General features: G+C 43.1%; 2 protein-coding genes across 2 annotated transcripts; one reads left to right on the forward strand and one right to left on the reverse strand.

Moving 5' to 3' along the window:
- Nucleotides 1–4,757: 4,757 nt before the first annotated feature.
- Nucleotides 4,758–16,361, reverse strand: PNPLA1 (patatin like domain 1, omega-hydroxyceramide transacylase). Its single transcript, XM_082227113.1, has 8 exons — nucleotides 15,793–16,361; nucleotides 11,331–11,563; nucleotides 10,786–10,851; nucleotides 9,590–9,799; nucleotides 9,066–9,126; nucleotides 7,658–7,894; nucleotides 7,067–7,187; nucleotides 4,758–6,374 (listed from the first exon to the last, which is right to left on the reverse strand). Exons 1-8 carry the CDS (start codon nucleotides 15,992–15,994, stop codon nucleotides 6,314–6,316), a joined length of 1,191 nt encoding a protein of 396 aa, XP_082083239.1. The 5' UTR covers nucleotides 15,995–16,361; the 3' UTR covers nucleotides 4,758–6,313.
- Nucleotides 16,362–19,496: 3,135 nt separating this feature from the next.
- On the forward strand, nucleotides 19,497–26,704 carry RPL10A (ribosomal protein L10a). Its single transcript, XM_082227327.1, has 6 exons — nucleotides 19,497–19,579; nucleotides 21,599–21,670; nucleotides 23,020–23,100; nucleotides 23,502–23,650; nucleotides 24,905–25,077; nucleotides 26,504–26,704. The coding sequence occupies exons 1-6, from the start codon at nucleotides 19,575–19,577 to the stop codon at nucleotides 26,672–26,674; spliced, it is 651 nt and encodes a 216-aa protein (XP_082083453.1). The 5' UTR covers nucleotides 19,497–19,574; the 3' UTR covers nucleotides 26,675–26,704.
- Nucleotides 26,705–27,204: the final 500 nt, after the last annotated feature.

Here is a 27,204-nt window from a genome sequence, read left to right on the forward strand (position 1 = left end):
ACCTATCAAAGATGGCCATGAGGTGTGGAGAGATAAAGTTCTGGCCCACCAGACCAAAACATTCCCCCACCTTGCTCTCTATGATCTTTCATGCAGAGAACTGTCATCGCTTCATTTGCTCTTGGGCAGGCCTGGATCTTGATGGTAGCCTGTATGTTGTCTGTCCTTCCCTGTGATCTTTTTCCAGATATTCCCTGGTTCTGGGATTCCCCGCCCCCTCTTCCTTGCAAAGTCTAAGGGGAAGTGGCATACTTGGCCCCTCTGCCAGCAGAAGATCTTGGAACAGAACCAGGAATCCATGTTTTCTTTCACAGGGGTGCCTGAAGTAACCACACTGTACCGCACAGTGGTATGTGTTGTTGGGATCCATTTCAACATTGCTGAACTGACCATGTGGGCAGCTTCCCAGCCAAGAGCCGCCTGCCCTCTGCCACACAGTCCTAAGAAGAAGGGAAGGGCTTCAGGCATCTTGAGAAGCTGCCAACTGCGTGAGGGACAGGATGGAAGAAACTGCAGCTGTTCCGTTCTGTCAATCTTCGATGTGATAGGAGGCCAAAGCTCTATTGTATAGGGATCAAACTAATGTTAAAAAAACAACACTCCAGACTTTTCTTATGTGAATTCATGTTGCGGAATAGGCTATCCTGCAGAACATGACGCTGGATCCTGCCCTTTGGACACCTTGCATTTTATACTAGCAGTAGGCATGGCTATTTCACTGGAACTTGTTTTCTAGGGAACTGGGAGCAGGATTGTGTTTTTAGGACTGGTGTCGATTTGAAGCACACCTCACTGCCACTGGACCTGCACTGTAAAATCTACAAGCTCATAATTTGAAGAAAATGAAGACTTTCTCTAATTTATAGAACTGATACGAGTCAAAGGGGACCAAATGGCTCTTCAAATTCTTCCACAAGACTGGAGCGCCCAGTTGAAATCTCCCCACAAATAAAGGCATCCAATCCAGACCACAATGTGCCGCAAGAAAAGAGAGGGAACATAGAACGCTGCCAGCAGAGAACGTGCCCTCAAATGACTCAATCTTCAGAAGCGGTGGGGTATTTCTGGTGCCTTCCCCAGGGCCATTTTCTGTCTGGAGAGGTTTGTGGTTTTGCTGCTTTATCCTTTACTGTATGATTGAATAATACTGCAAATCTATTAGAGGACCCTCCATTTTTTGAGAAATAATGCAGAAAATTCAGACGTTTCGCTGAGAGTATGGGCAAGTGGGCATTAACAATGGCACAGTTCTTGTAAGAGGTTAAACTAATAGAATGGAGGGATGATCTCTCAACCAACCTTTGCCAACCTGGTGCCCTGGACTAAAACTCCCATCTATGGCAGGATTAATTTTGGGGTGGGGTGGGGATGGAAAATTTAAACCATAGTCTGTGGAGACATCTGCTGGATTAATGGAACATAGCAATTGTCAGAATAAATTGTGGTTGTGATGGTGACCTAAGATTTTTAAAATGTAAATAATAATAATTTAGGCCTGTGGTGTGTTTCTACTCCTTACTTACCTTACTGTATTGTTACCAATATTTAAAATGAAATTGAAACCTGTGTTCTGGTGAACATTGACCATCAACTGCCAATATTGTATTATATTGCTGAGCATACAGCAAGATGCCAGAGGCACAAAATTAAATTTCACTTACCGTACTAAAATATCTTCAGTAACCCTGCTGGTGCTCACTAGTTTGATGCCAAACATGATATAATTGCTGTTTGTGGTGGTTTAGGACCAAATTAGACATTTTGAGGGAAACAATTAAGTTTATGAACTCATTATTTCCTCATAACATGAATACATTACAGGAGCATTTATGGAGCATTTATGGGGAGCAATTGGCAATTTTGGATCCAAATTGGATACAAAATGGCCTGTTTTCCCAAGCAAAATACCTTTCAATACCTTTGTTCTGTTTCCTCTTAACAGATTTTGCAATCTCCTCTGTACAGAAAAATAATAACCTTGAACCTGGAGTCTAAATCACAAACACACATGCAGGAAGCAGATTCATTTCACATTTGCCGGCCTTTCCAGATTTCCCCCATATCATCAAAGTACGAATTTAAGGTGTGAAATGGCACTTGGAAAATAAGAACACCATATGGATGTTGTTGTTTAGTCCTTTAGTTGTGTCCGACTCTTCGTGACCCCATGGACCAGAGCACGCCAGGCACCCCTGTGCTCCACCGCCGCCCGCAGTTTGGGCAAACTCATGCTGGTAGCCTCGAGAACACTGTCCAACCATGTCGTCTTCTGTTGTCCTCTTCTCCTTGTGCCCTCCATCTTTCTCACATCAGGATCTTTCCCAGGGAGTCTTCTCTTCTCATGAGGTGGCCAAAGTATTGGAGCCTCAGCTTCACAATCTGTCCTTCCAGTGAGCACTCAGGGCTGATTTCCTTATGGATACGCCTACTTTAATAGGGGTACAAGGCAGGTTCCAGTGTACATTATGCTCCCGTGTGGACAAGCCCATAGCATCATGCTTTGTGTGACACATGGCCTCTCCCCCATAGTGGAACATTTTCTCAACTGACTTATTATTTCATTAGGAATTTAGGTTTTACAAGCTGGTTCCAGATGGGAGTTTATGATGAAATTGGTGCTGCTCATGCATACAATGGTGTGGATTTTTTCCAAGCTCCTTCATGACATTATCAAAATTCCAGGCTGCATTTTTGAAAATCTAATCTGGATGCCCCCTTACTGTGAAAAATCAGTTAAGCAAAAAAACCATCTGCTCTGTGTCTACCATCACCACTGGGCCTTACTGTGAATGTGAGGCTGCCTTGTGTCCAACATTTCCGGGCACCGTTCACATGACCAAACCCACCCACCTTTTTTGTAGAGTTTATTTGAATTTCCCTATCCTGGGAAACACCGAAAGGAAAGCAAAATCCAGACCTAATCCACCATTGCTTGGCTGCTAGGCAGGCTGCTGCTGTTTGATTTCTCTTTAGTTAAGGCGATACCAGAAAGATCTATGTGACCTGTGGGAAGTGGGGGTGGGTGCAGAGTTTGTGTTTGCTCCCTTGTTCGGAGAGCGAAAAGAAAAGGAGAATGTTCTTTCTTAAACCTGCTCACACAAAGCATGTTTTGAAGAACAGGTTAGGCTCTGTTGCATCATTAGCAATGTCCTGGTACTACCTTTATCATGGTTCATAAAGCTTAAGTCCCATTTGAATGCAGCTTATCATTAGCATGCATAAATCTGTTACCTAACCATACCATACTTGCCAGGTTGTAAATCCCTTGCGTCATATGATGAATATATTCTGCATAAATTCTCTGCAAGTTGGAGTCAGACCTATAAATTCATCCAGTTCAGTGTTGTCTGCACATACTGGCAGCACTCCCTATCAGTCCTATCTGCAGATGCCACTGTGGGTTGAACCTGAAACTTTCTGCATGCAAAGCAAGTGGTCTAACCACTGAGCTACAGGGCCAGTCCCATTGAGCTAGAGCCCTTATGCCTGGTCAGGCTGATGGGCACCTAGGCTGGGGTTGTCTCTGTGGCGTTCGTACAGAGCACCCGGTCGTTTCACAGACTATTGACCTGTACACCACTGCTTTATTCTTCCACTGCCACCAACCAGGTTTCTTCGGCTGAAATACTGAGTCTCAGTCAGGTTGTAAAGTCAACAACAAAGATTGAAGTTTATTGAAGAACAAACAAGTTTTAAATATGTTTAGAACGGTTTCTCAAATGCGAGCCCTTAACTAGTTATGGCACTATCTCACACTGTCACACTCTTCTCTCTCAGTTCTATCCCTGTCTCCCACTCTTAACTGTCACAACCGTTACATTCATCTTTTACTCGCTCTGTCTGACTCTGACTCCCCTATCTCCCAATGGTAAAAACCCTGGGCTAAGCCTCAAAATCAGGTCAGTCTACATTAACCATTCCCATCCCCCTGTACAAACATAATCACAAGGAATGGGCAAACGCCACATCCTCCTTCAGAGTTACATATCTGACAACGGACGGAGATGTAGAGGTGGGTCTTTCTTTCCAAGCCCCTCCAACTGTGATGCTTTCTGAACCAGAGAGAGATTGGATCTGGATATCGCTGCAGGCGAGGCCCGTGTGCTGGGCTGCTGGGCTCTAGCACTCTGGAAGATGCTGCCATGTCAAGCCAGACTATAGCTCAGCGGCCGAAGATGTGTTATGGAAGGAGAAGGTTCCAGGTGGTGCTGGAGTGAAGTGGCCTCTGGGATGGGATACTTGCAGGACTCCAGATGTTGCTGGACTATTGGTCCCATCATCCCTGGCCTGGTCCTTGTGACTGGGGCTGATGGAAGTTGTAGTCCAACAGCATCTAGAGCCCACCATGTTGGTTATGCCTGCTCTAGGGTAGGAAAGATGCAGGGTGAAACTGTTGGCAGCTTTATTCCAGTGGCAGCACACCCACTGCAAAAATTCAAAATATAAGGACAATGTTGTAGGGACTGCCACTGTGGTAGCATTGTTTGGGCTCCCACCCCACAAGTCTGAGACCTTGGACCTAGTGGCAGATACAGGTGATTACCAACAAATTTGGAGGGAGAGGAGTTTGAGCCACATGTGGATACCAGTTGCAGAGGGCGCCCTCTTTATAGTTCTCCACCAGAACAGCCCATTACAGTCAGCCACTGGACCAATTTGAATGTCCTGCAAAACCATCTTGTGTCTTGCAGTCTTAAAATTACTACACCCAAAATGCACAGCAGCTGGTTCCTCAAAGAAGTTGCAAGAGAAACATCTGAGATAACAGGAACATTTTAATGAATATTTAGAACACATGTGGGCAATAGACCATGTGGGTCTTGTCCATCACGTTTACATTCTATGTCACTACTGCATGAGTTACTATAGCACAGATTATAGTTTAAAGCAGCCCTCCCCCAACCTCGTGCAATAACAACCTTGAAAAATACAGAGTTTGGGGTGTCCCCTCTCCCCTTTGTTTTCTCTTCTGCACAGGTTCTGTTTCTCTTTCTCTTTTTTGTTTGTGTCTCACCATGTTTGGTGCATGTATACTGTATTTTTCGCTCCATAAGACGCACCTGACCATAAGACGCACCTAGTTTTTAGAGGAGGAAAGCAAGAAAAAAAATATTCTGATCAAAACAGTGGATGTATGATTTTTGTGGTTCATGCTGTGGCCATGGACATGTGATTTGATGGTGAGTTTGGGGTAGCCCAGTGCAAAAATCCTGAGGATCCATGTGAATCCATGCTTTGTAACCAGGTTTTTGAGCCATTGCGGCCCCATGCAACAGTGGGTGCGTGATTTTTTGTGAGCAGGCTGTAGCCATGGACATGCTATGTGATCTGATGGTGAATTTGGTGTGACCCAATGCAAAAATCCTGAGGATCCATGGGCTTTTACCTCCGCCCTCCCAGGCAGCCTTCTTTATCATTAACGTCCCTATCTCCCTCCCAATCGCTTACCGATCAGCTGCTTCCTTTCAACACTCCCTTCCCTCTTGTTTGCCTTAATGTCTTTTCCTTAGCTGGAGCAGTTCTTTGCTCCTCCTTTTCTTCTAGTTTCTCTCCTCATTGCTTTAGTCTTCTTGTCTCCTCTCTTTACAAGTTCACTGCCTTTACCTCCCCCCTCCCAGGCAGCCTCCTTTATTGCTAGCGTCCCTTATCTCCCTCACGATCGCTTGCTGAACATTGGCTTTGTTTCAACACCCACTTCCCTCTTTCAAAAAAAGAAGCATGATCTGCTTTTCGGCCCTGGGCAGTTCGGCTCCAGGGACCATGCATTCGCTCCATAAGACGCACAGACATTTCCCCTTACTTTTTAGGAAGAAAAAAGTGCATCTTACGGAGTGAAAAATACAGTAGTTATGTACTTTTTGAACTTTCAATAAAGATGTTACACGCGTGCACACACACAAAAAGATCTGATCTGCAGACTCACTCAAGGTTTTATGGGTTATTCTAGCAGTTGCCTACAGAAATGAAAATATATTTTTCTTTTTTCTTCATAGCAGCACCTCAAATTTGAATAATTTAGAACCAATACAACATGGAGGGGGGATGGCCTGTCATTCTCTTGCCTCTGAGACCATGCATTGCTGAGCTTTGTGATGTCATGGACTATTTTATGCAGTTTGTAATAATTTGGGGAGGGGGAACCTATCACCTGCAGAATTTTGACAGGCAGCACACTTTCCATATAGGAAGGCAAAAGAGCTGGATGCTCTCTGCAGCAGTTTCAGATCCTTTCTGCCTTCGGTGAATCGTCTTTCAGGCTTTAGAAAGCAATATGCTTTGTCAATACTTTGTTCCGGTTGCATCTGACAAACCATCACTTAGACCTTTTGAACTGTCTTCCAAACCAGCTGATCTCTTCTAAAACACGCCACAACCTTTAGAAGAAATGATACAGGATATATCAAGGGAAAATTGGGAGTGAACACATTGCAAACTTTGAGACTGGAGCCAGAGTCTTTGTATAATATTACATTTGAAAACACCCTCATTTGAGGTACACACCTGCATCTAGGAGTCAAGACAATATAAAAAGCCTGAAGTTCTAAAGACCAAAGATCAAGAAGTTCTGTACTCACTAAGGATTTCCATTCTCGGGGTCCTATACTAAAAGGCCTTGATCCCACCTATATCTATCAGTTTGGGCCAGACTACATTCTGCATACAAATGCAGGAGACAGGAACTCAATGACACCTTTTAAACAGGAAAACCAATTTGGGAGAGGGTGACTGGGAAGTAGAGAAAGAGCAGGTGGGGAAAGGGTTAAGCACACGCCTGACCCTCCCACCTCTTCTCCACACATAGATTGACATAGTTCTAAATCTTATAAATTCCTTATAAAATTGCAGTCAAATATCAACAATTAAGAACCACCATTTCCTCTAGCCAATCAGAGGCTGTCTGCTTGGTTAGGTTGGTTGGTTTTTTAAATAAACCATACACTAGACAAAGAAATACCTAAGTATATTTCTGATCCAATCAACACAAAATTCACTCTTCTTGCTAAGTCATTGCTGAAACAATTAAAAATCAAACCCCATTCAAGAATCTCATCTAGGAAATCCTTACCTTTTACAGAAAGACCATGCCGCTCTTGTAGAAGGTTTAATGGATGTAATTTGTTGCAATATGAATCTTGTTACCATACTTAGCAATCCGGGTGTTTTCTGCATTTGTAAGATAGCTGAAGCTACACCCAACGGGGTATGAAAATAATAATAGTAATGGAATTAATGATTTATAGAAAAGAAAAATCAGATTACACCCACAAATCTCCACAATATATTTCCCTAGCAGCAGCTATTAAATGACTGGGAAATCCAATTGTCCAAGTAAGGGGGACATGGCAGATATATATATAAAACGATACATTGTGTGAAGACAGTGTATAGCATAATACTAGGACCTGGTGGTACAATATGTTCAATCTGTACTCTTCTGTTTTGGTTTGAAAGAGTTTTACTTGTCTTGATTATTGTGTAAATTGTTTTACTTGCTTTTACAGTCTGTACTATTGCAGTCTGCATTTATACAGTCTGTACTATTGCAGTCTGCATTTATACAGTCTGTACTATTGCAGTCTGCATTTATACAGTCTGTACTATTGCAGTCTGCATTTGTACAGTCTGTACTATTGCAGTCTGCATCTGGGTTTCTCACCTTTCGGGCAATGCAGAGACAGTTGTGGCAATAGTCTGCTGCCTGCTCTATGGACTGTACCATTCTTACAATTAGAGGGCTTGGAGAAGTCTTTAGGAACTGCCCTGATAGGCGTGCTGAGGACGTCCACCCTTGGTTGTTGGCAGGAAGCCGCTTGACCAGCATGGAACAACTCTTTTTTACTGAAGACACCAAGAAATTCAACTGTTTTGGCACGAGAGCAGATTTCAAAAATATCTGACAAGAAATAATCAAAGAAACAATCAAATACGTAACAAGACATAACCACATATGCAAAGTAATACAAATGGCATTTTTAAGAACAGAAAAATATCTAAGGGGTTTATAAGCTTTATTGGCTACGCCCTTCCCACAAACCAGGTAAAAGTGAGAGCATATTGCTTATGAGACCAACTCTTCTTATAATGCTAGAAGCAAACTCCAGAGTTACATAGAACTCTTCTCCAGATGTGAGTCTTCAAAAGGAGGGGGAAATATACGTTGCATAATGAGCAAAATCTGCTGGTTTCGGGGTGGGTTGGGGTGCGCAGAGTTGGTTGGCTGAGATTTTAAGGCACAGATAGTTACTCATAGGTGGCTATTATGCCTCAATCAAGTCCAGTTCGGCCATTCTCATGTAAATGTTACTTCCATTGACAAAGGAGCTTCGAGACAGGCATTTATTTGCTTGCTACTGGTGTAAGCAAGGGGTTTTGTTTGTTTGTTTGTTTGTTTGTTTGTTTTTGTAGCATCTGCCTGATCAAAATGCTAGCCTGGCTCCCCCCACAATTTAATTAGGATTTATGCAGAAAATTATTTATTTCAAATGTGATATCTTTTTTAAAAAAAACAAAAACCACCAAAACCCTCTCCAGCCAAGCAGCTGTCTGCTATAGCTGAACGACCTGTTTGCAATATTAAGCCCCCATCTGGAAGCACCCAAAGATAAGTGTTAGATGCTGTTAAGTCCATAATCGTCTTTCACACTAAGAAAAAGTTACAGTCCAGAATAAACAGACCAATCTCCTATGTACAGAAGAATAATACCCTTAAATCTGGAGTCTAAATCACACACCAGCTTCAATGTGGGTTTCTCCTAGGCCAAGTGAAGAAAGGGGGTTGGGTTTATGGAGTCTGGACAGTGTACTCTTAATTCACTGTGCCTGTGAAAACAGAATAATGCTGTCTTCACATTACAGCTGTGATTGCGGTATAGAAATATCTCCAGAAATATATAATGCTGTTTACTTGTGTTCAGAGGCACAACTTTGGGCCAAAGATTGGGGGGGGGGCAGCGATGCAACACATGCGTAATGTCGTGCCTGTGACATCACACACACGTCATCAGGAGGAGAGGCGCATTGTCAGGAGGAGTCATGTAACATTTTATGAGCCACGTAGCACTTACTGTTTCTGTGCAAGAAGAGAATGGCATCCAGATATCCTTGAGAATAAAAGTCATTCAAAACCTAGGAAGAGGCATGCAATGCGTCAAAATAATCTTGGACAATTGGACTGTTCCAGTTGTTAGTGGTGTAAGAGAAGACTGATGTTAAATGTAAGCACTAAATTTATTTAAATTATATTTAAATGTTAAGAAATCTTTATCGTATGTAAGTTGTATTCTTTGAATGTGCCTCTTGGGATGGTTAACAGTGCCCTTTTGAGTTCATTCCCCGCCAGTGAAAAACCCCTTTAAAAAGCAGTGCATCCAAATATGGCAATTAGATCAAAGTCTGGCAATCTGAACACAGAACTTTTCAGACTGTATAAAATAAGTGCTTGTACTTCAGTGAGCCTTTGCTGGCATCCCCTCCCCCTTTCGGTACTCTTACCCACCCAATATTTGTAAGCCATTTCTTAATTCTACTCCCTCATCTTTCTTGACAGACTGATCAACAACATAATAACTAGACGATTGAGGAAACCTACCCGGCAGTTGGGTGGAAATATGGCATAGCTAATTCTGCACAAGTTCTCTATGGATATCTGAATGGTGCAGTTTGCGATATGAAAGCCGTAGAACATTGCTGGGCAGTTCCGAGGGCAGATGTCAGTCTCTCCTGTAAAAGGAGACACCGTGATGGCAGTCTCCAAGTCGGAACAAGGCTGCAAGTTAGTGAAACCTCCATCAACATACCGCTGCAAGAAAGCAACAGGGATGTTTCAAGATAATTGCGTTAGGCGAATGCAGCACAGCTGAAGCAGAACTAGTACTTTGAAAGGTTAACAGAAAAAGCTGCATTCTAATACTGCTATTGCTGATTAAATTGCTTGGATTTCTAATAGCAAGTCACCATCGGACTCTTTCTTTTGCTGTGAAATATTTTTTGCTGTTTTTATTTTATTTTATTTTAAAATTGCTTGTATTTTTACTTGAGTGGATGAAAATTGGTTTAAAAATTATATACCACCTGATGGTTAAAAAAAGAGAAAGCCTCAAAGCGGTTAACAAAATGATAAAAGAAGAAAATGAAGATAAATTTACAGCATTAGCTTAAAGCGTGCAAAAAGTTAAAATAATAAAACAAGTTAAGATTCACATCCGCTTTCTAAGCTCCTTGTATAAACTGATGTAAACTGAAAGGCAATTGCTATTTATAGAATTCATATATCTGTGGTATCCCTGAAGGCGAGGCTTTTTTTGGGGGGTGGGTAAAAGTTAGGTACTGGCTGGCACTCACACCTTGCTGTGGGTTCCAGCACAAAATGACTGCCATTACAACACAAAAGGAAAGAAACAATGGTGATTCATACGAGAGAGTACCAGAACACAAAAAAAACAGTGCTGGAAGGAGTTCTTAGGCAGTGAAGCTTCATGGTATAAGGACATTCTGCTGTTAGTATAGCAAACATAGTTTGCATACTCTCCAACATCCAGGGATCCAAATTGGGACACTCTTTTTTTGGTCCCGAGCTCTCGCAGGTGCCGGCTAACTCATGCCAGAGCACTAGGACCCAAAAAATGGGACATTCTGGGATCTAATCAGAAGCCGGGATGGCTTCTGTACTTCTAGGATGTTCTGCTTAAATCGGGACGGTTGAGCACTATAAGTTTGTGCATGTATTAGACAGCATGAAAAGACAGAATAACCAGCCTTCTCTAGGATGGTGCTAAATAAACTCACCACACCCCGGAAGGAGGGAGGGATGAAGCCAGCATAGATTGGGATAAAGCAGCTGCAAACCAATGCCTGTGGGAAGAGAAAGAAGATCTCTGTGTTGTGGAGGCATTAGATGGAAAGAAGCAATTCTATCATATTCTTCAAGGGACAAGCTGGTGAACTTTAGTGGCTAAGCCAGAAAGTCCTTGAAATTCAAACCTTGATTCTGCTATGAACTCACAAAGTATTTTTATTATTACCTGCCCCTCACCCCATGGTCCCAGGGTGGATCACAACAATTAAAACACTTTAACAATTAAAGCACTTTATTCATTACAGGATATTTATTGAGGGTTACACCCCCCCCCTCAATCAAGCAGTATATAAATTTCATGAAATTATTATTTTGTAAAATCCATTTTATTACTTTGATGTTAATTTAAGTATTATTTTAATCTTAATTTCATCCCATAGAAGAGGAACTGTGTAATTACCTGAAATTGCAGTGAAAAATACAATAAAGAGCTTTGAAAAATAAAAAATAAAATAAAAAATGAACTTTTTGTCACCTGGATAAGCTCCTCTTTGGAATTGTACTCAGAAACCACAACATTTTGGCCATCTACCAGACGGGTAAGAGAAACATAAAGCCGCCCTGTGGCCATCTGGTGAGAGTTCTCTGGCAGAATTTGGTGCAGTCTTTTCTGCAGGATACGAACCACACTGCAACCAGGGGCAAGAGGGCCAATTATGGGTTTCCTGGTATCTTGTGCAGCCCTATAGAAAAACCTTTTTACATCATCTGGCAGAGGAGAAAAAACAAGCATTTATTAGAAAATGGCAGACAGGATTATTAGAATCACCTGTTATTAAATTATGCTCTCGGCTGTTTATAAGAATAGTTATCCCCACATTCCCTCCCATTCTTGCTATCTTGACAAATGCAGAGCTGGGACCAGGCATCTGCAGATATCACTTCCAGCTCTGCCCTTCTTCTGAACTGTTGAACTTAACACCATGATGGGGGAGATGGGTCGCAGTTAGATATGAACTGCTGACTGAAGCCTACATATGAAAATCCATGTTATTTAAAGCATGCTAAAACAATTAACAGGTAGCTGGAAGGGACAATTACTCATGCACATGCCACAGAAGTTAATTTGTCTTCCATGTGGGGAAATGAACAAAAATAATACAGAGTTCATTCGCAAACCATTATAATGTTCCTTCACGTTCCTTCATGTTCTCCCACAACCAATATTCAGACATATACTGTCTCTGATACTGGAAGTAACATCTCGCTATGAGTTTGTGGATGCCTTGACTCCCCTAAATTGGTTTAATGGGTGTTGGAGTTCAATCAGTGCTTGGAGTATTGAGCAGTATCAAAAAAACAGTTTTTCCATGTGCAAGAAATTGCCTGGGAGAAAGAAGAGGAGCCATTAGCAGGGAACAAAGACAGGGAGATGGACTGTTAGCAAAGCAAGACTGCCAGCAAATGAGAAGAGCTCCTCCCTGAACTCTGAAATGGTGAACAGAGACAAAAGGAGAGGATTGGATTTAGGATTTGAGTGGGCTGTGACATCATCGAGGGGAAAAGGGGTCAGGCTGTGAACGCGGAAAGCTGAAGAGCAGGGGACTAGCAGTTGACTCTGAGGCTGCAGCAATGGGAGAAACAGGACTCACTTGGGGTGTAAAGCTGGGAGCCCCTCCATCATACACTCAGGTTGTATATATGCATAAATAAACCGTATATCATAAAGACACAACAGTCTCAGCTGTGCCTCATTCCCAACGAAACACCAACCCTGATTAAGTGCCTGGAACCCCTGAGATCTCACCCTGCAGTGGCGTGTAAGAATATATAGGCAACATGACCACTGGTAGCCTTAGCCTCCCTGAATTTGTCTAATCTTAGGGTGGTGATCTGAAAACAGGCCTTTTTCTGTTTTCCCCTGTGCTGTGGAATGCCCTTCTCTCTGCCATACGTGATGAAGCAACCATTAGTTGCCACAGACGTTTGGTGATAACTTTCCATGGCCCATAAGAATGGACCCTGTTTTACATGTTCAAATCCTCTGGATTTCCATTTCATTTGCTTTTCTGTGCTTTTATATTGCTATTATACTGGTTTGAGGGTTTTTTGTTTTTGTTTGAATAATATATTGTTTGAATCTTTGAGATACTTTTTGAACTATTAAGGCAGTTTATAAATGCCTTTAAATAAGTAAATAAAGAAAATAACGCTTTTATAAATCAACAGTTGTAAATCATTAGCAAGACCATTGTTGCATCTGCCTGAGAGGGAAAATGCCACTTAGAATCATAGAATCATAGAGTTGGAAGAGACCACAAGGGCCATCGAGTCCAACCCCCTGCCAAGCAGGAAACACCATCAGAGCACTCCTGGCATATGGTTGTCAAGCCTCTGCTTAAAGACCTCCAAAGTAGGAGACTCCACCACACTCCTTGGCAGAAAATTCCACTGTCGAACAGCTCTTACTGTCAGGAAGTTCTTCCTAATGTTTAGGTGGAATCTTCTTTCTTGTAGTTTGGATCCATTGCTCCGTGTCCGCTTCTCTGGAGCAGCAGAAAACAACCTTTCTCCCTCCTCTGTGTGACATCCTTTTATATATTTGAACATGGCTATCATATCACCCCTTAACCTCCTCTTCTCCAGGCTAAACATGCCCAGCTCCCTTAGCCGTTCCTCATAAGGCATCATTTCCAGGCCTTTGACCATTTTGGTTGCCCTCCTCTGGACACGTTCCAGTTTGTCAGTGTCCTTCTTGAACTGTGGTGCCCAGAACTGGACACAGTACTCCAGGTGAGATCTGACCAGAGCAGAATACAGTGGCACTATTACTTCCCTTGATCTAGATGCTATACTCCTATTGATGCAGCCCAGAATTGCATTGGCTTTTTTAGCTGCAATGCAAATATTTGTCTGGTAACTGGTAAAGGCATAGAGCAGAGCTTTCCAAACTTTTCAAGTTGGTGACACACTTTTTGAACATGCATCATTTCGCAACACAGTAATTCAGTTTTGCATCACTTTTTGACATGGTAATTCAGTTTTACAAGCAAACAGGAGATTAAATGAACCCTTTCCAGCCCCAGGAGGAGCTCAGGGAGCGTTCGTGCGACACACATTGCAGCCTTGCGACATTGCGACACACATTACATGCATAATCATAGGCGCTTCTGCATTTCTTTGCCGTAATAGCCACTGAGATGACCAAACTAGTTCAGCTCACATGCTATGTCTGGGAGTTGCTTTAGAAAGATGGAACATGTCGCCAGACAGATTAGATTGATCAAAAATACCTGTGTCCTAAGCATACTGGGATACCCAGGAATTAGAACAGTTAAAGATGTTTGAGTAGATATTAAGGGAGGGTGACTTAACGACTAATGCATAACAAGTTCATGTAGGGTCGTGATTGGCTAAGTCACTGAAATACAGCTAGAAAAGCAAATTCTGAATTTTAAGTTCTGGGAAACATTGACTTTCTTGTGGCCTGGAGTCAAAACTAAGGCTGCCATCTGCACTATACCATTCAAGAAGTAACATACCACTTGAAATTGTCATGACTTCCACCCAACAATCCTGGGAGCTGTAGTTTTGAATGGCTCTGAGAGTTGTTAGGAAATGTGAGGAATTTGGCAAGGGAAGCTTTTCCTACGATGCGTACAAGTATCCAGAAGGAAAAAATGTGTGTCTTGCTGGAAGACCTGGGCATTCTTGGCATGGCAGCATAAGTCTGTCCCCGCCCCTTCCCTTGGCAATTCCTGCTGGGGTGCCAGCACGTTGTGTAAACCGAAACATGGGAAGCAGCTGTTCATGTAGCAAGGACTGGATTTTATCTATGTTTCATGGGAACTAACAGACATAAATGTCCCTTCGATTCATTGAACAAGCAAAAGGGTAAGCTCTGGGAAGCTAGGGGTGCGCGTTAAAACATTGCAATGTAACTAGGAGCCTTTTTAAACTGAAGAGTGGGTCGAAAATACTTTTAAAAAACTAAATGGACAGATGCCAATACTCTGCGTCCCTGGGTAAATATCAGACCCTCCAAGTGTCCCTATTTTCCAATGGACAGTCCCAGATTTACAGAAGCCACCGTAGCTTCTGATTTGATCCCATAATGCCCTGCTTTTCCTTAGAATGTCCCTATTTTCATCGGAGAAATGTTGGAGGGCATGGAGTTATGTGACCCCCCCCCCGAGCCAAGGAGATAATTAACTATACAACCTTTGAAGACATCTGAAGGCAGCCCTGTATAGGGCAGTTCTTAAATGTTTAATGTTCCGTTATGTTTTTATTTATGTTGGAAGCTGCTAAGAGCGGCTGGGGCAACCCAGTCAGATGGACGGGGTATGTAACAAACAACGACAACAACTTTTGTTATTGGATAGGACATCCCTATTTTTATCGGATAAATGTTGGAGGTTATAAGATATCTTATCACTGGTTTATCAAAGCAGCTTCCTTACCATAAGGGCAACTGAGAGGAAACACACTAAGATCTGAAATTATACCTGAGCACTCACAATTATAGCTTTTTAAAAAAGATTCTTAAAGTATTCAGATACATGCATGCCCCTGAGTAAGAGAACAATATTGCAAAGTTAAAAGCTCTAAGTCAAACAGTTGGACAGATACCCTGGTGCAATTTGATTACAATATATTCTTCAGGGCTATCCAATCTCCCGAGTAGGTGTTCAGAAATCTGCAGTCAGTTAAAGAACATGTTGGGATATCTGTTTAATAAATCATTCTATATCTATTAAAATTGGTTTTTTTCTTGTTGGATATATTTGCATGGGAATCTGAGGTATTATTCCTGTCTTTATATAACAGTGCACTCTCACAGCATTACCTCTGTATGCTGCACTAAAAGAAGAAAGTTTGAGGGCTCAATGTCTCCCCAAGTCCCACTCAATAAATTTTGCAGTGAATTACCTAGTTAACAGACACAAATGCATATAAGTACATCTAGAACAAGCCAAACCAATTCAAGTGCTTACCCAGATTAAGTTCACACACCACAGCTGCTGCTATGATTGAGCCAGATGATGCTCCATATATTTTTGGCGCAGACCTCAATATTCCAGGCGCAAGTTCCAAGAAGCCCCGGATCACACCTATTTCATAAACAGCAAGAAAACCACTAGCTCCAAAAGAAAAAGACAATGGGGCACCAGACATGCTTAAATCCACTTCAGCCATCTTCAGTAGAACATATCCAGAATTGCCAATCTCTTCTTATGCAAAGCTCCCTTTTGATCTAAACGTCATCAATGCAATCAGGAGAGAATGAGTCACAGGTCTCTCTGCTCAGTACCAGTCCTCATAAAGTGCATTTTTAAAAGCTGCTTTTGTTTTGTATCCACAGCCATGTCTCAACTACTTTTCTGGCTAAAAATACTGTTGTGCAGCTATCAAAGTAGCTTTAGAGCAGTGCGGGTATGTCTGTCATCTTCTTTTCTGCATCAGACTGAAGCTCTTGTTTTTGGATAATAAATCCTGCATATTCTAGTTGTTAGTCTTGCATCAAGTAGCCGGAGCTTGTCTTGCATTTCCTTTGCAGTCTCCACCCCACCCCACCCTACCCTCATTTCCCCCCTCTTGGGTCTTCTTCGAGAGTGTTTTTCTAAATTGGATTTTCTCACAATCTCTTCTTAGGAACAGCTCAACACTGAATGAGTAGAGCTTTGTGCAAGGAACTCAGACGCAGTAGCTGTTGTCCAATGGATTACACAGAAGGCAGGGCTAGGTTATCTTTGAAAACTTACTGAATTAACTCTGCACTTTATAATCTTGGAATAATATTGTTGTGAGTTTGGTGGGGGCTGGGATAGGCTGAACACCCTTCTAATTCCTGGATCCAGCAAGTGTTAAAATCGAAGCAAGGATTCAAATTACTGAAAGGCTATTGCTTTCGTCTGTTTACTTGCCTGTATGCTAATTGAAAATTGGACAAAAACAGTGCCTCAGTCAGATTAACCTCATTGGGGCAATCCTGAGTTACCCGTAGTGCAAAGGAAAGGATGAACAGAAAGGTGAGGATCAATGTTTTTATTCAAATTGTCCAGTGGCTTATAGCGTCAAATAGGAAGCCTTTTCCCAGAATTTCCTACAGGTGAGCAGGAGTGTTTCCTTGGCTGCGGACTGTAAGGAGGATGTGGTGACAGTGAGGACATATACCCAAAACCCACAGCAAGCAGCTTTACTATCCCACAGCCCATCCCCTGCAGATGAACTGGAATACAGTGGTACCTTAGGTTACAGACGCTTCAGGTTACAGACTCCGCTAACCCAGAAATAGTACCTCGAGTTAAGAACTTTGCCTCAGGATGAGAACAGAAATCGTGCTTTGGCAGTGCAGTGGCAGCAGGAGGCTCCATTAGCTAAAGTGGTAACTCAGGTTAAGAACAGTTTCAGGTTTAAGAATGGACCTCCAGAACAAATTAAGTTCTTAACCACTGTAGTTCCTTAGCTGAGATAACCAGAGTGGCAGGTTCAGTTACTGAAAATCCTCATTCCAAAGGAAGACTTTTTCACTACTATGCTTCTCAATTTAAAATCAATGGATTGTGATGCTCCTACTGGAAAAAGTGCAGGGAGTCATTTATGACGAATTTCTGCTGCTCACTGGAACTAAGAGCTGCAGGGGATAATGCAATGTCAGGAGCTTTTGCTGGATCTCAGCCCCTCTCACCACCAGATGCAACTCATTTAATGATTGGCTTAATTCATGATGTGACTTGGGCTTGGCATAGTACAAAACTGTGTAATGTTGCATTAAAATTCTTCCACGGTATTACTTACATATACACAGGGTTGTTTTATGAAAAGATTATTTTTCTCAGAATTAAACTGTTTGTTCTAGAACTATGTGGTTTGGCTTAAAAACTGTGAAGCCCTGACACGTCTCTGCTAGTTTCTGTAATATTTCATAAATATTATACCAGACTTGGGGTTGTATCCAACACAGTGTGAGTGAAGTTCTACTTATGCAGTGGGGCTTCCATTTCATCTCCTCTCTATGCATGCCCACAAAATCTGCTCCAGAGGGTCCCCCAACCCCTCCAAGCTGATTCTGAGGCAATGCCAGGGGATGCTGAAGAGGACAGGAGTACGCATGGAGCTACGCCACTGGATGTGGTCAGGAGTATGATATTTTAAGATCTCTTAAAATTGTCTGATCACAATGGAAACTGGTGCTAAACAAACCAACATTCATCCTTTTTTTCCTTTTGCAAATAGCAGGGGCCTAACTCTTAAGGGAGATCACTGCAGGGGCAAAGGTTTAAGAACTCTTGCTCCCACTCCCACAATACCACCTTCCATCTGGCCCAGGGCCCTTCCTCTGCCCCCCAACCAGTCATTTGTTAAACAAAAAAAGTTATGCATTGCCAAAATACATGATAAAATGAAATCTTGCTTGACCTTTATTTTCAATGCATATTGACAAGATAAATCACCATGAGGAAAGTATCTAAGACTGATGTCAAAAATCACACCGATCTGTGCAGATGTGCTACCTTCAAGTCCCCTCCCAAGAAAAGACATATTATGAAAACCCTATTCATGTGTGCTTAAAGTGGATAAGGAATGTGATACACTGTATCTAGCATGATTATATAAAATTATTATTATCATTTTCTCTCCCTGCAACCTACACTTGTTTATATTGCTTACTTACCTTAATAGTATGATTTATAGTATAACAGTTCGCTGCCTGTAAGACTTGTGACAAAGCAACAAGACTAAAACCTTTGGGTTCATGGTTCTGGTACTAGGCTTATTTATAAAAATATTTATATAGTGCTATTTCATTTTTAAAAAATCAAAGTGCTTGACAACAATAGTACATAAAACCAGACACTAACCCACTGAAATCAATGGACTTTCCACTTCATTAGATGTATGCATGCACAGTGTGTACATATCTATATCCAACACGCACGCACATCAAAAGGTAAGGAGAGAAAATTTAAGTTACGAGGTTACTGGGAAGCAAAGCCCGTGCAAAATTGTAGACTGACAAAATACAGCTAGCGAAACCTACAGCCGACCTGCCAGGAAATCCTTAATGATCCACCATGATTTGTATCTCAAAACCCTGTGCTGTGTCACCTCCTCTAGAGCAGGAGCGTGGACTTTAGGCTCGTAGGTTCCCCTTTGCTTCTCCCTAGTGCCCCTAGGCTCGCCAGTGGGAACCAAGTGCCAAACAGCGGCTCAGAAAGTGGGAAGCGAACGCCCCTGCAAGGCACACATCGCCGCTGTCTTCAGTCCCAGAACTGGAGCTCGCACACAAAAACCTGTTCCTGTTTGTCCTCCTCCACCCGGTCTTCCTAATCTCGGCAGCCAAAATTAAGAAGGGAAGGAGAGGACTGCCGCGCACGACAATCTACCCGGGGGATCACTCAAGAGATCCATCTACGAGTATCCCGATCTACTTTCTGCCTGCCCTACTATAATCTAAATTTATCCAGCTACTTGAATTTCCCGGTGCCAATGGCGGAGTGGAGGGCAGGTATTTTAATTACCGGCTCTTTATTTAAAGCTCTGGAGAGCCTTGACTGCAAGAGCCAGTGAGCGCAAAAACCCAGCCTGTTCCGTACAGAAACTCCACTCGCCCCGAGCCCGAGCCCCACCTCCCTCCTTCCCCCCCGTCCCCAAATGGCCGCGGCTGGCGAAGTCACGCGGTTAAACCAGGCGCGCGTCTCGCGAGACTTCCTGGGCTAGTTCTGGCGGAAACGGAAGGAGGCGTGTCCTTTCCCTCTACGAGCGAGACGGCAAGATGAGGTGAGTCTGGGTGCTGTTTCGGGCCTTTGGGTTATCCGTCGCCATCCGCGCTTTCAGGGCTGTGTTCGAAGGGCCGCCATGAGGCGGAGGTGCAAGGTGCTTCAGCGGGGCGAATATCGAGGAGGATGGGCTCTGGCACGAGAGGCGTTCGCGTAGGAGAGGCTCGCAGGGATTCATGGCTGCCTTCGACGTGGCACCGTTCCGGCTTCTGTCAGAAAGTTAGAAGGGTTGTTTTTAGAGCCCGTAGCTACTCCTACAGGCTGTCAGATCCAGGCAACACAGGGAGTCTCGACCTCTGAAATGCCATGAGGGTTGTAGGGCCGGCTTCCCTTCCAGGGCCTCGATGTTGGAAAGAGAGCCCTTCCTGCCAGAGTCCCTGGAAAAGGCCTGAGTATTCCCCAAACCCTGGATAAGGGGTGCGGAGTGTGTATAGACACACACATTGTAATACCAGCATGTGTTGTAATATGGGACACATGTGGTGTCACATGTTCACATTCACTTAGGAGAAGGGGAATAATAAACCCCAACGTCACATAGAGTACATGGATATGCACGTGTACAACGTAGGGTGTGGACTTGGGGGAAAAGGTTTTCTTATGCCGGTTGCCCTAATTTGTGTATCTTGTGAAGTTCAGGAGTGATCTAGTTTAGCAGGTTTATTTGAATTATATTTTAGCAAATGAAACTAGTTTTTTAAGAGGCTTCATTATTAACAACTGGGAGGAATGTACAAATTTGCGAAGCCATTTATGAATCCACTCATGAATATACAAAATCGCCTTTTTCTGAAAATATTCTGCCCCCAATAATTTGCTTTTGTCACTTGTTGCATTCTGCATTTAGTCATTGCTGCTGGCACACATTTCTGGCCAGGGAGTATATGTGCCAGGTCCAAATGTCACATTAGTCCTAAAGCATTAACTGTAAAAGTCAAACCTATGTCAAGAGTGCATACTGATTTACACATTCTTTTTCATTTCCCTTTCAACTGTTGGTAGAACAGTTGGTGAATTACAGTAACAGTAGTATGCACCCATACCACCATTCACATGTTTAAAACTTGCTCTGGATTAGGCTGGGCCTGTATGTGGCCCAGCAGTTTTTGATAGGAAATGTTAGGGATGTGAGATTAAAGGAAGTGCTACATCAGAAAGGCAAATGTAACACTTTCTTGAGTATAAAGCAGTCCTAAAGCTTGATATGAACCCCAACTCTGCAGCCTAGTGGTTGAGAAAATTATACAGTACTTCCAAATACTTTGCCATTTCTGTCTTTATGGCAGCCAGGAGGGGATCATGCCTCAAGTGAAAATGATAAAGGTACTGAAGTCTGTTCTTAGTCTTGGCACAGCTTTGAATACTTAGGTATTCAAGTCCTCTTATTCGTAATGTGTTAGCCATCCTCTGTTTGTGGTTCAAGTGATTAAGTCTATGGGTTTCTTAACTGGGAACACCTTGTTTCAAGTAATTTCTGCTTTGCCGGACTCAATGATTCAGGCAACTTAGGCTAATGAGTGGCAAAATCTAGAATAGAACTAAGTGATTATTGCAGATAGGTTGATATTAAACAGTGAACACGCCAGAATGGGCACCCCCAAATTTCACAATTGCTGGGGGAAATGGTTTTTGAATTAACTCCCCTCTATGAGCAGCGGTCAGGGTGATGGGAGCTGTGGTCCAACATCTAGATCAGGGGTTGGCAACTTGTGGCCCATGGGCCGGATGTGGCCCATGACCATTTTACCGGCCCACGAGCCGCCACCCACTAGGTGAGACCCCCCCCCCCCGCACTGTGCTAAACAGGTGCAGCACGGGGACCGAGCGGCGCCAGTAATCATTTCTGTGCATGTGCGATTTCTGGCGTTTCACCAGCCAATCTCCGGCAATCTCCGCAGGAGTGATCCGGCCCATGGCTGGTAAGCCTTGCCGACCCCTGATCTAGATGGCCACAGGTTTCCTATTGCCCTAGCCTAAATAAGCATGTGCAACATGCTTATTTTTTTCCTTTATTCTGCAGCAAAGTCTCCCGTGACACGCTCTACGAAGCCGTGAAGGAAGTCCTTCAAGGGAGTCAGGCGAAGACACGCAAGTAAGAAGTTTCCTGCACCTTCTTGTTCTGTGCACCACATCAAAAATACTTCTGTCTCTGAGAGCCCAAGCAAGAAAGTGGAGAGTTAAAAAGAACTTAGGTTGCAGAGGTTGCATTCTGGCGCGCGCCCCTCCTTTCTTCTCAGCAGTAAATCCACAACTTGTATGGTTATGCCGAGGGGTCCCATTGAAATTCATGGACCTAAGTTAGCCATGTTTCCAAACTAGGGAACATGGCGGGATGCTTTCTGCGCCTTTGGCAGAGAGGGCAATGCAGCATTTAGCAGAAAGCTTGTGCAATAGTCCTTTATTCCCTTTCTGTTAACTGAGGAGTGAAAATATGACCCGAGAGCATGTGGCTGGGCAGCGCTGCAGCTGCTAGCATTCGGTTGGCAACATTGTTGAATCTTGTTTGCATTAAAACTGGAAGGTGCTTCCTAGTGTCTTGACAGTGTGAATAGAAGCTTGCAGCTGTCCAATCACATCAGTTGTCCACTTTTCCTTTGTGAGTCAAGGGGGAAGACACTTGCATAGCATGGAGTGGGCATTTGGGTAGCTGTTGAAATTTAGGGGAAGCAACACAAGCTGCTCCCTCAAGGAACAACTGCAGCAACTTTCCCTAGAAATTGAGAAGGAGGGATTGGTGGTGCATAACAGGATGATCATCCATCCCTTGGGACTCTATAATCAGTTACAGAAGTTGTATTTGTTAAATTTATAAGGACTAGAAACATTTGTTTATTTTGTATGTGTTCATGCGTATCAGTGGATCATACCATGAACAGCCACTCTTTAAATTTCTGTGGTTTGCACCGTCTTAGTTTTTGTTTGTTTTGTTTTTGTAAATAATTGTAAACTACACTTTCATAAGAACTATCATAAGGTAGTGTAGAACATGAAACAAAATGTTGCAATAATAACATCAATAATGGCATGCCTAGAAAATGGTTTTTTTAAAAAATTCACAGGCCTGATTAAAGTGTACAGTTTTTAAAAGATTCCTGGCTCATGCACCTTCCAAGAGCAGTAGATTATACCTTGGGTGGGGGCAAAAGAGAATAGGATTGCTATCTTTGCTTTTTCCCCTGGCAGGGGAAATGCAGCTAAAAACATACCCTGATGCTATATCTGTACTGCTGGGTGAATCCAGGAGCAAGAATAAACAGTGCTGAATAATTGAGTAATCAACATGACATCGTTTTACAGGAGCTTCTTGGTGATAGATACATGTGGTTGAACTGCAGAAATTAGGAGAACATAAGTATCTTGCCCACCCACTTCTCAAATAGTACTTGGGTGTACAGCTTAATTCATCCGTTGCCTAACTGGTTTCTTTTCCTGTTTCTTTAGGTTCTTGGAGACTGTGGAGTTGCAGATCAGTCTGAAAAACTATGACCCACAAAAGGACAAGCGTTTTTCTGGCACTGTCAGGTTTGGCACTGTTCCTGTACCACCCAGCCTTCAGCCTGCACCCCTCTCCCTGTTACTTCAAGGCTCTTAATTCAGCCTGCCTACCCTGCAGCATGTTGACTGAAAAGTACATGGCAGCTGGGTGCAATGCTGAACTGCCCGGGTAGTTCAGATCCCCCTGCTGCAAAGTGGGTGTGGCTGGACGGACCCCTACCCTGGGTCTTAAAACATGAGGGAAGGTGTGGTGAAGCTCTTCTGCTGATCCCACCGATCACTTTATGAAGCCAGATTAGACGCTGGTGGACGAAGACGTTCTAGCTGGCTGCGGTAAGGCTTTTCAGCCATTGTGTCCCTTTAGCGTTTCCTATCACTGGCAGTTGTGAGGTGGCTAACGGTGATGCTTCCTTTTCCTCTTCCACCAGGCTCAAGTCTGCCCCACGGCCTAAATTCTCAATCTGTGTATTGGGGGACCAGCAGCACTGTGATGAGGCCAAAGCTGTTGACATCCCTCACATGGACATAGAGGCTCTGAAGAAACTTAATAAGAACAAGAAGCTTGTAAAGAAACTAGGTGGGCAAAATTGGAAAAGGGCTTCTGAAGCACCAAGGATATTGTACAACATCAGCAAATAAGAATTAGCATGTTGGACATAACGGTCAAAGTTTCCCTTTTTTCAATAGAAATTCCCTTGTTCCGAATAGGATTCCTCACAAGAAAAGGGAAAAGTTGGCAGCTATGATGTAGGAGAAGCTAAATATAAGGCAGGGTTAAGATATCCTTGGTCTTTCAAGCAGAAAATGCCTTAATTGCACGTAGGCAAAAACCTTCCCCCACCTATCATAGAGTTGGAAGGTACCCCAAGGATCATCTAGCCCAACCCTCTGCAATGCAGGAATATGCAGCTGTCCCCTACGGGGATCAACCCTGCAACCTTGGCACTATCAGTGCTGTGCTCTAACCAACTGAACTATCTGCATATTCTGGCTACCATCAGAGAATGTGTCTTTTTTATCCAGTGCTGTCAATACACAGAAAAAAATTCACTTGTGCAGTGTTGCTGCTGCTGCCGCCACACACCTCCATAATCTGCTCCAGGCGGTTGGGAGAATTGTGGAACAATTTGGAATTGTGCTGGGTAAGGAGAGGATGCTGAAATCTTGTGTGAACAAAAATCTGCCAAGCAACGTTGGATTTTTTTGTTTGGTAGTGCTCGCTGTCAGAAGTGGGGAAGCGTTGATAAGAGTGGGAGAAACAAACCATGATCACTGTCTCCCACATAACATTAAAGCCAGCCACTCTATTTCTTGTTTTCCTAGAAAAGGAGGAGCAAAGCTGAGCTAGTTCAAGCTCTGTGCACCAGCACAGAGCTCTAACACACATGCCAACTTGCCTGACCACAGTTTGCAGCTATCATTATGAGCAGACATGGCTGCTATGTTGCGGTAACTTGTGATTTCTGAGCATCTTATCTGACTGGTGCAGCAAGAATGCTCAGAAGTCTTGTTGTGCAAACAAAACTCCTTACATAAGCCTTTGGATTGAAGGCTTTGTTTTCATGATCTGTAAATTAAATTTTGTCATACAGTTGAAAATGACCTAAAGAATATGGAACGCAAACTGCTTCTCTTGGGATCCTGTTGGATAGGGTTAGGTTAGTTCTCGTTTTCATTTCAGGTTTTATTTAACCTCTGGTTTGAATTTCCCTTAAAAAGTAGGTGTATACAAGGAAAGTATCTCATTGGTGGTTTTTGAAGATGTCTGCTTTGCAAGCTTTTGAGGTGGGCCTCAGATGGTCTTGATGCTCATCCTTCTGTTTTTTTACAGCCAAGAAGTATGATGCTTTCTTGGCTTCTGAGTCCCTGATCAAGCAGATTCCTCGAATCCTGGGGCCAGGACTGAACAAAGCTGGCAAGTTTCCTTCTCTCCTCACTCACAATGAGAACATGGTGGCAAAGATTGATGAGGTCAAATCCACAATAAAGTTTCAAATGAAAAAGGTAATTTTCTTTTAATTGCGCAAGTATTTCCATTTTCTGATGTAGTACTGAAGCTAAAGAACTTGATAGTCATCTTTACTTGACTGAATTTGGTTGCATTTCCCTGGGTAAGGTTTATTTACAGATACACAAATCTGGCTTATGAATGGCTGAATTTAGAGTACTATTGTACTCCTATAAGGCCCACAAAAAGTCTCTGTTAATATCCCTTCAAAAATCCACAATACAGAAGGAGACTTCTTCCATCTCAGTTCCTGATTGCACTGGCTCAGTCTCTCTTGTTGTTAGATTTATATACTGCCCTTCTCTCAAAAGATCTCAGAGCAGTTCACAAAATAGCACCCTTCCTTAAAGTGGTGAAAAATAACTTGTCTCTGTCATCAAATTCAGTGGTAGCTGATGCAGGTTCCTTTTCCTGCTCGGTGGGGCAGATGATTGGTGGTAGTTTTGCCTTTTTCATTTTGTGAGCTTGTTCTGCTCTTTTAGATGTAGCAACCATTTTGTGTTGTGTTATGCCCTTGTGGCAGCCATTTTGTGACTGGCCCACAGTGTTCTCTAGAGCAGTGTTTTTCAACCTTTTTTGGGCAAAGGCACACTTGTTTCATGAAAAAAATCACGAGGCACACCACCACTGTGTGCGGAGAGGGAGATGTCAGAGCCCTGCTGCTCTCTATGGGGAATCGGATGAGAGCGGACCGTCTGTCTGCTCTCATCCAATCCCATCCGATCTGATCCCCACCCAGGACGGATGGAAAATAGGGTGGACACAGTCCGGCGCCCGCCTAGTGGGCGAAAATGTGACATATTTTTTAAAAAAATCTTTGAATTTTTCAATTTTTCCCATGGCACACCAGGCAACATCTCGCGGCACACTAGTGTGCTGTGGAACAGTGGTTGAAAAACACTGCTCTAGAGTTTATTCCCTAGTAACTATTTAGGAATTCATGCTGTGTGAGCCATTGTAGTTTGCTGTGTAACAGAACAGGATAAGTACAGTGGTACCTTGGTTCTCGACTTAACCCATTCCGGGTTGTCTGTTCGACTCCTGAAGCGGTTCGAAAACCAAGGCACGGCTTCTGATTGGCTGAACGAGCTTCCTGCATTCAATCAGAAGCTGCGCCAGATGTTCAGGTTCCAAAAAGCATTCGCAAACCAGAATACTCACTTCTGGGTTTGCGGGGTTTGGGAGCAGATTTGTTCGGGAGCCAAGCCATTTTAGTACCAAGGTACCACTGTATTGGGATGACCCATCTCTCCCCCCCCCCCAATATTCTGCTCACTTGGGTGAGGCCTTGCTGTAAGACTTGTGACATTTGGGATAACAACTTGAATGGATTTTTTTGTATGCTTGTGTTTTCCCAAACCCTAACCACTTTTATCTTATTGAGACAACTGAATGAGTAAATACTTTATTGTGTCCTCTCAGGTGCTCTGTCTGGCTGTGGCTGTTGGGCATGTGAAGATGACTGAGGATGAGTTAGTCTACAACATTCATCTGGCCATCAACTTCTTGGTCTCTTTGCTGAAGAAAAATTGGCAGAATGTGCGGGCCTTGTACATCAAGAGTACCATGGGGAAACCCCAGCGCCTTTACTGATGAAAATATAAATATTTTTGACTACCTTAACATGTGTGGATTTTGGCTTTATAAAAGTCCTAGTACCTGGAATCTCTGAATACGTTTTCAGTTTAAGCAGATTCCCCTGAATTGTCTTTTTCTGTTAAGCAGATTCCCCTGCATGCTAACAGTGTTGGGAATGCACAGAACACTTGAAAAGGCCAAGGACTGGTAGCGCACAGGTCCTTTCCAGCATGAAAAATGCCAAGGGGTTTGGAGATAGAGCAATTGTTACCTATTTGATTTATATACTGCCCTTACAAGATCTCAGGGTGGTTCACAGGATAAAAATGCAATGTAAAAGCACAAATAGTTAAAACTAAAACAACAAAATAGGGACACCCCTTGAAAAAAAATAACACATTTAAAAGGCTGTAGAATGAGAAGAGGAACATTTTTGTCTGGCACCTAAAGATACATAATGAAGACATCAGACAAACCTCCCTGGGGATAGTGTTTCAGGAAGCTGCTGCATAGAAGGCCCATTCTTGGGTTGCCACCCTGCACTG

Source organism: Podarcis vaucheri (assembly GCF_965113315.1).
Source record: "Podarcis vaucheri genome assembly, chromosome: 6".
Taxonomy (NCBI): Eukaryota; Metazoa; Chordata; class Lepidosauria; order Squamata; family Lacertidae; genus Podarcis; species Podarcis vaucheri.